This window comes from Gigantopelta aegis, chromosome 12, assembly GCF_016097555.1.
Source record: "Gigantopelta aegis isolate Gae_Host chromosome 12, Gae_host_genome, whole genome shotgun sequence".
Taxonomy (NCBI): domain Eukaryota; kingdom Metazoa; phylum Mollusca; class Gastropoda; order Neomphalida; family Peltospiridae; genus Gigantopelta; species Gigantopelta aegis.
The window spans coordinates 46,134,868-46,147,153 of NC_054710.1; the positions used below are offsets into that span (position 1 = coordinate 46,134,868).

The following is a 12,286-nucleotide window of genomic DNA, read 5'->3' on the forward strand; positions in this document are numbered from 1 at the left end:
CCATTATTGCACCCGTGAAGTGGGTAAAACACGGTGTATGTGGCCTTACACCTACCCAATGAGCCTAGCGGTGCACTCACGCTGGGTTGGAGCTGTTACTGGCATGAAAAATCCCCCATCGCCTCAGGTGGGATACGAACCCAGTGCCTACCAGCCAGAAGTCCGATGGCATAACCACTACACCACCGAGGCCGGTCCCATATCTAGTAGATATTGTAAACAGTCTAGAAGCCCTGATAACTGTTGTGTTCAAGTTCTGCGTTTTACAGCAGATATACTGATAACTGTTGTGTTCAAGTTCTACGTTTTACAGCAGATATACTGATAACTGTTGTGTTCAAGTTCTGCGTTTTACAGCAGATATACTGATAACTGTTGTTTTCAAGTTCTGCGTTCTACAGCAGATATACTGATAACTTGTGTTCAAGTTCTGCGTTCTACAGCAGATATACTGATAACTGTTGTGTTCAAGTTCTGCGTTTTACAGCAGATATACTGATAACTGTTGTGTTCATGTTCTGCGTTTTACAGCAGATATACTGATAACTGTTGTGTTCAAGTTCTACGTTTTACAGCAGATATACTGATAACTGTTGTGTTCAAGTTCTACGTTTTACAGCAGATATACTGATAACTGTTGTGTTCAAGTTCTGCGTTTTACAGCAGATATACTGATAACTGTTGTGTTCAAGTTCTGCGTTTTACAGCAGATATACTGATAACTGTTGTGTTCAAGTTCTGCGTTTTACAGCAGATATACTGATAACTGTTGTGTTCAAGTTCTGCGTTTTACAGCAGATATACTGATAACTGTTGTGTTCAAGTTCTGCGTTTTACAGCAGATATACTGATAACTGTTGTGTTCAAGTTCTACGTTTTACAGCAGATATACTGATAACTGTTGTGTTCAAGTTCTACGTTTTACAGCAGATATACTGATAACTGTTGTGTTCAAGTTCTGCGTTTTACAGCAGATATACTGATAACTGTTGTGTTCAAGTTCTGCGTTTTACAGCAGATATACTGATAACTGTTGTGTTCATGTTCTACGTTTTACAGCAGATATACTGATAACTGTTGTGTTCAAGTTCTGCGTTTTACAGCAGATATACTGATAACTGTTGTGTTCAAAGTAAATAGACAGTCAAAAATGGGCACACGACTTTTATAACATTTAATAGGCACAAAAACAAAGTGGCTTCAAAACTGAATAATTTTAAATAAAATTACAGAAAACTAAATTAATATTTGCTTTGGGTTTTGTTTGTTGTTGTTTTTTTGTGGGTTGTTGTTTTTTTTTTTCGGGGGTTGGGGGGGGGGGGTGGAGGGTTTGTGGGGGTTTTATTTGTTTTGTTTTTTTTCGGGTTTTTTTTGTTGGGGGTTAGAATATTTATTTCGAAACATTCGTATGTGATTACTATTCTGTTTGGTTCCAGGCCGATTTACTGTCACGGCAAGCTGCTGGAAACCGTACAGAATGCTGGCTTATTTCAAGACTCCAAAACGTTTGTAGACATGAAATTGAGATATTCGCCAAGTGAGTGTTTGTTGTTGGGTTTTTTGTCTCTTTGTTGTTGTTGGGTTGTTGTTGTTGTTTGGTGGGTTTTGTTGTGGGGTTTGTTTGTTGTTGTTGTTTGTTGTTTTGTTTTTTTTGGGGGGGCCTGTTGTTGTTTGTTTGTTTGTTTTGATTTTTTGGGGGGTTGGGGGGTTTGTTTGGCTTTTTGTTGTCGTTGTTGTTGTTGTTTGGGGTGTTTTTATGGATTTTTTTAAAAATTATTATTTTGTGTGTGTGTGTGTGTTTGTGTGTTTGTGTTTGTGTGTGTGTGTGTGTGTGTGTGTGTGTGTGTTTATGTTTCAGCAATACTTTTTTGCTAGTTAATATTTTTTAACCCCAACCATCACAATTATTCTGGATTCGCTATTGATTACTGGGGCATAACTGCCATACACAATCATCTCAAATAATTCGTTATTGTCACAATCGTGAATATTAATGAAAATCAGAATCCTTTCATCTTGTGGTTTACATTTATATTACAACTGACAGGACAATCGTCCATTTTGTTTTCATTCTGTAACAATAGATTCTCATTATTACTTACAGAACAGAACTTTATTATGCTCAGGCCGTTACACAACGGCATATGAGGAACATGATATATAAACTGTAGTACACGTTTGGTGAATAATGCCATCGATTGCTTTACTGTTCTCGCCAGCGCGAGGTAGAGGTTAAACAGTAACGTTTGTTTTATTTAACGACGCCACTAGAGCACATTGATTTTTTATCTTATCATCGGCTATTGGACGTCAAACATATGGTCATTCTGACACTGGGTTTTTTTTAGAGGAAACCCGCTGTCGCCACATAGGCTACTCTTTTACGACAGGCAGCAAGGGATATTTTATTTGCGCTTCCCACAGGCAGGATAGCACAAACCATAGCCTTTGTTGAACCAGATATAGATCACTGGTCGGTGCAAGTGGTTTACACCTACCCATTGAGCCTTGCTGAACACTCACTCATGGTACGGAGTCGGTATCTGGATTAAAAAACCCATGCCATGGGATCCGAATCTAGTACCTACCAGCCTGTAGACCGATGGTTAAACAGAGTTGGGGCACTGTTCTAAAAATAGCCCGCCCTCCAGATGAAAGGCGAGCTAATTTATAATTGTCCCCTCCAGTTGCAGGAATCTTCCAACGCCTATGCTCAAGTAGTCTAATGCTAGTGTCAGACTGTCAACTGTCACGACGGAGTTGGCCAACTCGATGGTTGTGTTGTAATTTCCCCCAACTCCAGACTTGCGATGGGCCAGATTAAAGGGACATTCCTGAGTTTGCTTCATTGTAAGATGTTTCCGACTAATAAATTATTTCTACGATAAACTTACCTATTAAATATATTTTCTTGTTTAGAATATCAGTGTCTGTATGTTCAATGTGTTTCTGGTCATCTTAATAGTTGTAAGAAGCCCAAACTGGATTTTGTCTTCAAATAATTTCGTACCTACGAAAAATTATTTTTTTAGGAAATAAAATTAAATTTAAGCTAGTACAAATATTAGAACGACCAGAAACACGTTTAATATACAGCCACTAATATTTTATGCAGAAAAATACATTTGATATGTAATTACAATCGTTAAAACGTCTCTGTTAGTCGATAACATCTTAAAATTGCAGCAAACCCAGGAATGTCCCTTTAACAACCGATCGGTCGTAGGAGTTGTATACGACGAGACTCGAGGTGTGAGAGCGCCCAGACTAGCTATTGGATAGTCGTAGAAGTCGTGAGATCGGAGAACTGGACAACTTCGTCGTGACAGTTGGTAGTTTGAGCCTATGGTATGGCATGGTATGGTATAGGGATTAACGTGCACATTCAGAGTAAACGTGGGTTTTTTTTAGCGCAAGCCTGTCATGGACACAGGTGCTGACCCCAGCCGGCTCCTCCATCCAGGACAGGAATTTTGAGCCGAGCTTAAAGCTTAGTTTTATAGGAAGTTCCGGCGCACTGTGGGTTTGATTCCCGGCTAGTGTTTAAAAAATTAACATGTATTCACATACTGAATTACTAATTAGTCTTTTTTAACAACACTCGCTGACTGGAACTGTCTTATTCACAGATACCGTCTTGGAAAACTTTGCATCGCTGATTCGTAATGGGTCGCTCGGAAACAAAACAGAAGTCCGCGCTTTCGTGCAGACGTCATTTGAAGGACCCGGCACCGAGTTCGAGACGTGGGAACCGACCGATTTCGTGGACAAGTATTTTTATTTTTTTATTTTTTTTATTCTGATAAACCAACAAAATAGTATCTGAAAATATATACGTACACTTTGTTCTGAGAAGTCCTTTAGTCAACTGGTTGCATATTCGTTGTATCCCATTAGTTATCGATATGGTATTTAATTAAATTATAGCTTGTGTGAATTATAAAACTGCGTATGGAAGTGAATGTTAGTTGAAAAGCAACTTACATAGGGTGTATATTGCAAGTTACGTAATCTGTGTATCACTACCCTAAGTTTACTGAATAACAAGAAATATATGCGAATATTAATTTATTTTTAATTATTCAACTTTTACCCTATCAGTTTTTGTGTCTGTTAAAAACAGCAATGTCTTCTGAATATGTAACCTATGTTGACAGTCTTTTTACCGAATTCATTTTATCATGAAAAGCAAATATATATATACGTGTGCGTGCGTTCGTGTGTGCGCGCGCGCGCGTGCATGCGTGTGTGTGTGTGTGTGTGTGACTGTCTGTCTGTGTGTTTGTCTGTGTGTGTTTGTATGTGTGTGTGTGTGTGTGCATGTGTGTGTATGTGTGCCTGTGTGTGTGTCTGTCTGTGTTGTGTGTATGTATGTTGTGTGTGTATGTATGTGTGTGTATGTGTATGTGTGTGTGTGTGTATGTGTGTGTGGTTAAGTGTGTGTATGTGTATGTATGTGCGTGTGTGCGTGTGTGTCCGTGTGTTTGTGTGTGTGTGGTGTGTGTGTGTCTATGTGTGTGTGTATATGTGTTTGTGTGTGCGCGTGTATGTGTGTGTGCTTGTGTGTGTGCGTGTGCGTGTAAATGTAATTAGCGAACCCATATGCCTAATGGAAAAATAAAAATCAACAGATCTGGACCCAATTTCACAAAACATCGTACGCCTAGTTTGGCACGTAAACTTAAATCTACGACTAAATGATGATTCTTATTACTACTAATAGAAAATTAATATAGTTTGAAGTACACATATTTAATTTTCGTTTGTTCTTAAAATGCTCCATCTTCCACAATTATGTAAATGTCTTCCGTGAAATAGATGCCAAACACATGTAAATGTATGACCAGTATAACTGCTTGTCGCAGACGTAAACGTACGATGTTTAGTGAAATAGATGCCAAACACATGTAAACGTATGACCGGTATAACTGCTAATAGCAGACGTAAACTTACGATGTTTAGTGAAATAGATGCCAAACACATGTAAACGTATGACCGGAATAACTGCTAATAGCAGACGTAAACGTACGATGTTTAGTGAAATAGATGCCAAACACATGTAAACGTATGACCGGTATAACTGCTAATAGCAGACGTTAACTTACGATGTTTAGTGAAATAGATGCCAAACACATCTAAACGTATGACCGGTATAACTGCTAATCGCAGACGTAAACTTACGATGTTTAGTGAAATGGATGCCAAACACATGTAAACGTATGACCGGTATAACTGCTAATAGCAGACGTTAACTTACGATGTTTAGTGAAATAGATGCCAAACACATGCAAACGTATGACCGGTATAACTGCTAATAGCAGACGTAAACTTACGATGTTTAGTGAAATAGATGCCAAACACATGCAAACGTATGACCGGTATAACTGCTAGTAGCAGACGTAAACTTACGATGTTTAGTGAAATAGATGCCAAACACATGCAAACGTATGACCGGTATAACTGCTAGTAGCAGACGTAAACACGATGTTTAGTGAAATAGATGCCAAACACATGCAAACGTATGACCGGTATAACTGCTAGTAGCAGACGTAAACTTACGATGTTTAGTGAAATAGATGCCAAACACATGCAAACGTATGACCGGTATAACTGCTAGTAGCAGACGTAAACTTACGATGTTTAGTGAAATAGATGCCAAACACATGCAAACGTATGACCGGTATAACTGCTAGTAGCAGACGTAAACTTACGATGTTTAGTGAAATAGATGCCAAACACATGCAAACGTATGACCGGTATAACTGCTAGTAGCAGACGTAAACTTACGATGTTTAGTGAAATAGATGCCAAACACATGCAAACGTATGACCGGTATAACTGCTAGTAGCAGACGTAAACTTACGATGTTTAGTGAAATAGATGCCAAACACATGCAAACGTATGACCGGTATAACTGCTAGTAGCAGACGTAAACTTACGATGTTTAGTGAAATAGATGCCAAACACATGCAAACGTATGACCGGTATAACTGCTAGTAGCAGACGTAAACTTACGATGTTTAGTGAAATAGATGCCAAACACATGCAAACGTATGACCGGTATAACTGCTAGTAGCAGACGTAAACTTACGATGTTTAGTGAAATAGATGCCAAACACATGCAAACGTATGACCGGTATAACTGCTAGTAGCAGACGTAAACTTACGATGTTTAGTGAAATAGATGCCAAACACATGCAAACGTATGACCGGTATAACTGCTAGTAGCAGACGTAAACTTACGATGTTTAGTGAAATAGATGCCAAACACATGTAAACGTATGACCGGTATAACTGCTAATAGCAGACGTAAACTTACGATGTTTAGTGAAATAGATGCCAAACACATGTAAACGTATGACCGGTATAACTGCTAATAGCAGACGTAAACTTACGATGTTTAGTGAAATAGATGCCAAACACATGTAAACGTATGACCGGTATAACTGCTAATAGCAGACGTAAACTTACGATGTTTTGTGAAATATGCTCCTGTAGTAAACAAATAGCAGTTTCAGATTCATGATGACATGTTTCAATGTTTTAACTTTGTTGATATTATAGTCCACAATTCCTTTCCGGTGTGGCCGATGGAAAACTGCGCAATTTTGGAAAATCTTTGTGTGGCTTGTGGAAAGTTCTCGGCAGAAAGGTAATGGAGAGTTTAAGATGTGTCTACGGAAAACGTCCGTGAAACGCGTGAGACACACATACACACACACACACACACACACACACACACGAGTTTAAAGGGACTGTCCTGAGTTTGCAGCCATTGTAAGATATTAGCGTTTAATATTATATACTTAATACATTTGTTTTGTTTTTGTTTTTGTTTAGAACATCAGTGTCTATATATCCGATGTGTGCTAATGTGTATAGCAGTCACTTTACATTTTACTTCGTAATATATATAATTATTGGAAGTTAAAATCTTGTTTGGACTACTACAACCATTAGGACAACAAACACCTTGTTTATACAGACACTGATAAATTATATTTGATATTCAACACTAGTCCTCAAACACTGTCTGTTGGTAGTAAACATATTACAGTGTAAAAAAAAACTCGGGACAGTTCCTTTAAGATTTTCATTTTTCTCATGTTGACGTGTGGTTGGACAAAACGTTTGTAACGTGTACTGTATTCTTAAAGGGACATTCCTGAGTTTTCTGCATTGTAAGATGTTTCCGACTAAAAAATATTTCTACGATTAAACTTATATATTAAATATATTTTCTTGTTTAGAATATCAGTGTCTGTATATTCAATGTGTTTCTGGTCGTCTGAATATTTATAAGAAGCCCAAACTGGATTTTGTCTTCAAATGATTTCGTACGTACGAAAAAATAACATTTTAGAAAAATAAAATGAAATTTAACCTAGTACAAATATTAGAACGATCAGAAACACGTTTAATATACAGCCACTAATATTTTATGCAAAAAAATATATTTGATATGTAGTTACAGTCGTCAAAAAGTATCTGTTAGTCGATAACATCTTAAAAATTGCAGGAAACTCAGGAATGTTACTTTAAATATAATGTTCATTTATTTTAATTTTTTAGTGCTAACCATGGTACTACCAAGACAATATTGGACTATTTGCTTCAAGGAAAATTGTATATATATTGTGTGTTGTAAGAAAACAGGTAAATTTAGGACTTTCAATGGCTAGAAACATACCTGCTTTGAATTAATGACTTCATAGAAAGCTATGTAGCTATAAAATATTGTATGACATCATAGCTCTAACCGATGTTTGTGTTCAGATTAAACAAGATGTACGCGACAACGGCGACCGATATTCCCTGCTGTACGTCACCCACCCCTTTATCGTTCCCGGGGGCAGATTCAGAGAGGCATATTACTGGTGAGTACTCACTTTTGCCATGGTTTGTGATTATCACATAGATATAATAATATGTTAGATAAGATTTTACGAGGGTTTTTTTAAAACGTGCGTGTTGCGATACTTTTTAATAAAAGGGACATTCCTGAGTTTGCTGCATTGTAAGATGTTTCTACGATTAAACTTACAGATTAAATATATTTTCTTGTTTAGAATATCAGTTTATTACACTGCGGTGACGGAGATACCCGTGAGAGATTTTTCATATCCCACAATGTCAGATATGCTTTTTGAGAGGTCATGACCTCCGATCACTTTTCGCACCCTTGTTTTGGCTTTGTACATAATAAATGTAGCATATCTTACCGTAATTTCACCTGAAAGCCATATTTAGTAAAAGGTACAATGTTTTAATCACAAGATTTTCTTCAAACACATTCAGGTGTGTTGTTCAAAAAATATTTTGCACTGAAATTTTTCCAGCATTCTTAAAACGGAAACGTCATGTACCCAATTTATAGTTATTGTAAGGAAATGAAAAGTGACGTCATTGGAATACTGACGTCATTCAAATTCAAAACTAATTATTTCAATTCCTGTGTATATGTTTGCTTTTTAGTATACACATGCTTTACAATTTACAGCTGTTTACTACTAGTGTGTGTTATTTGTTTTAATTATTTTTATTTTTGGGATGGAGGGACTCTATGACATTGCGAAAGCATAAATACTTTAATAGTATAAAAAGAGTGCATAGGCAAAGAAGGGTTATGCGCTCTGAATCACTCCGCTGTTTTGTTTACGTTCAGTGTCCTGTTTAGTGAGAGACAAAAAATATATTTGGCGACGCAAATTAATAATGTAGCGCGTTGTAATAAATAGAATACTATACTCGTCCCCGTGAGAGACCGTTTATATTACAACTCGTGTGTTGTCGATCGTACATCACTCGCTTCCGCTCGTGATGTACGATCGAAAACACACTCGTTGTAATATAAACGGTCTCTCACGGGGACTCGTTTAGTATTCTCTATGTCTGTATGTTCAATGTGTTTCTGGTCATCTTAATATTTGTAAGAAACCCAAAATGGATTTTGTCTTCGAACTATTTCGTACGTACAAAAATTTATTTTATTAAATAAAATGAAATTTAACTTGGTACAAATTTTAGAACGATCAGAAACACGTTTAATATACAGCCACTAATATTTTATGCAGAAAAATATATTTGATGCTTAATTACAATCGTTAAAAAGTCTCTGTTAATCGATAACATCTTAAATATTGCAGCAAAGTCAGGAATGTCCCTTTAAATGGCATGTAGAGAACACGTGCATACTTTTCTATTTCTCACATAATATCTAAAAAAAAACCCTAAAGCTTAAAAACGTTTAAAGATATTTTCGAAAGGCATTTGCATTTCCAATGTTAACATATACGTCACAGGCAGAAATCGGTTTCGTTAGTATTCATTTCAGTGGACGGATTGTCTGTAACGTCTAGGTCATCGTCATGGCGCACTTGGATGTCTGCCTACCTGAATGTATGCCAGTCTGTCTGTTTGTCTTAAAAACATGTATCTTCCTTCCTAGCTACATGTATGCATGCTGCTTGCTTAAATACTTTATAGTTGTTGATAGAGTTGTATCCACTTACATTTACACACCAAACACACACACACACGGAGAGAGAGAGAGAGAGAGAGAGAGAGAGAGAGAGAGAGAGAGAGAGAGAGAGAGAGAGAGAGAGAGAGAGAGAGAGAGACACACACACACACACACACAAATATATATTTACTTATTATACAAGTGAACATGTAATATGATTTTATGATTGAATATTGTTTGTTACAGGGATTCCTATTGGATAATCCAGGGTCTGATACTGTGTGAAATGAACACAACTGTCAAAGGCATGCTACAGAATTTCCTTGACGTTGTCGACAGGTAACGGTTATAGTACAAACAATAAAATTGTTCAGAATTTCCTTGACGTTGTCGACAGGTAACCGTAATAGTACAAACATCAAAATTGTTCAGAATTTCCTTGATGTTGTCGACAGGTAACGGTTATAGTACAAACATCAAAATTGTTTAGAATTTCCTTGATGTTGTCGACAGGTAACCGTAATAGTACAAACCCCAAAATTGTTCCCAGCACTCCCCGCCCCTTCCTACAGTATACTATATTGACTATTCAATACGTACAAAACAATAGTGCTGTGGCCAGTGAAGAAATGATCAGATCTATTGACAATATCAGACCGCCATAATTAACATCAGTTAGTCTAGCAAGGGGGCGGGATGTAGCCCAGTGGTAGAGCGCTCGATCGATGCGCAGTCGTTGTGGGGTCGATCCCCGTCGGGGGGCCCATTGAGCTATTTCTCGTTCCAGCCAGTTCACCACAACTGGTTTATCAAAGGCCGTGGTATGTACTACCCTGTCTATGGGTAGAAACACATTGAATATACAGACACTGATATTCTAAACAAAAACATATATTTAATATGTAAGTTTAATCGTAGAAATATTTTTTAAGTCGGAAACATCTTACAATGCAGTACAAATATATCTGTTGGTATGATGGTAGGTAATTTATTTAGTACAAATATATCTGTTGGTATGATGGTAGGTAATTTATTTAGTACAAATATATCTGTTGGTATGATGGTAGGTAATTTATTTTGTACGCTGGCGGAACATAGCCTAGTGGCAAAGCGCTCGCTTGATGCTCGGTCGGTCTAGGATCGACCCCCGTCGGTGAACTTATTGGGCTATTTCTCGTTATAGCCAGTGCACCCGATGTGGGAAAGTGCATATAAAAGATCCCTTGCTGCATTAGGAAAAATGTAGCGGGTTTCCTCTGATAACTATGTGTCAGAATTACCCAATGTTTGACACCCAATAGCTGATTAAGTAATCAATGTGCTCTAGTGGTGTCGTTAAATAAAATCAAACTTTAACTATTAAAATGTTTTACAAAAGGTTGGACCACCTTAAAAATCCTATTCTTTTTTCTATTATATATAGTATTTATACCATTTAATATCATGCCCAAATGTAATTTAAAATAAATAAATGAAATAATTAAAAGAAATCAAGAAATGAAAAAAAAGAAGAAGAGAATGATTAGAAATAAATAAAAAGAAATAAACAAATAAAAGAATAAACAAATTTTAAAAATTGACATACGGATTATATTTGTAACAAGTTGTTCACTGTATTTAAAAACAGCTATTAATGCATGTCAAGGTCTATATAGATTTCATTAAATAGCTTTTGTAGACATGTTTTTAACAAAACACAGGTATGCCTTCATAGACCAAATAACCAGTGTTGCTAGTTTACTCTGTGCCATATTATAAAGATGCAACTACTGACATCAGTTAAAACTATATGTATCTTGGTCTGGGTATTTGCAAAGGCAAAAATTACTTTCAAAAATTTACTTATCAAAATAAATTTCGCATTTGACGTTCTGTCGAAGTTTATCATGATGGTCTACTTTCAACTAGGTGTTTGCTATGTGGTGTGTGGTTATGTGCGTGACGGTGTGAGGATTACTTAGCATTCAAGCTTTGTAAGACTGCCTGTCCGCTTGTCTGCAGTCATATCGATTAACTATAGAAAAGAAAAAACATACCACGTTACTGCTGTCGGCTTTCACAACTGTCGCCAAACAATATATATATATATATATTCTTTATTCCTCTTAAACAGAGTTGTAACAACAAAACAACAGATATACAGATATACATACAAAGAAATAATTACAGCACAGAGACAAACAAGTATACATATTAGTGATAACTACAGAGAAGAATTAAAAGAAAACGATTTTCAAAATAAACATAATATTAAATGTATTTTACAATTGTACATGCACACAAGGTGTGCCGTTTTACTGTGCACTGTATCTCAGTTATTAATTAACGTGTTAAAATATGTTTTACTTAATAAATATATGAATTCTATGACAATCTCAACATAGGATTTCGTGGTATCTTTATCAAGGTTTAAGGGCGGATTGCAAGATAGTAATTGAGTAATGAACGCCTCGTCTGAAAGATAATGCAATTCTGTGCTTAGCTCAATTGGACCAATATCTAAGATTGAACACCAAAAGTCATCTCTGGTTTTAGATAAATACTGACAACTAATTATAACATGTATAAGAAGATCGGAGTAATGTAAATTACAAAGGGAACAAAAACCTTGAGATGATCGAGGCCTCCATGTAGCGCATATACTTATAACATGATGTGCCTGTTCTTTTAGCAAAGGGTTTGAACGAGAAAAATCCCATGCTTTATGTATTTGTAGGTTTGGGTGGATTTGTAGAAAATGGTTAGTATCCGGAGTTACAGATATTTGTCTTTTCCATTCTGTTTCCTCAAACTCGAAGACACAATTCTTCACTATTATTTTCC

At 36.5% G+C, this 12,286-nt stretch overlaps 1 protein-coding gene across 1 annotated transcript in view; it reads left to right on the forward strand.

Annotated features, from left to right (window-relative positions):
* LOC121386104 (trehalase-like) overlaps nt 1-12,286 on the forward strand; it is a 35,501-nt gene that overhangs the window by 3,317 nt on the left and 19,898 nt on the right. The window contains exons 2-7 of the mRNA XM_041516902.1: nt 1,437-1,587; nt 3,412-3,433; nt 3,630-3,771; nt 6,565-6,652; nt 7,777-7,877; nt 9,710-9,802. Of these exons, the coding sequence (XP_041372836.1) occupies nt 1,437-1,587; nt 3,412-3,433; nt 3,630-3,771; nt 6,565-6,652; nt 7,777-7,877; nt 9,710-9,802 (597 nt within the window). The remainder of the gene's footprint in view (nt 1-1,436; nt 1,588-3,411; nt 3,434-3,629; nt 3,772-6,564; nt 6,653-7,776; nt 7,878-9,709; nt 9,803-12,286) is intronic.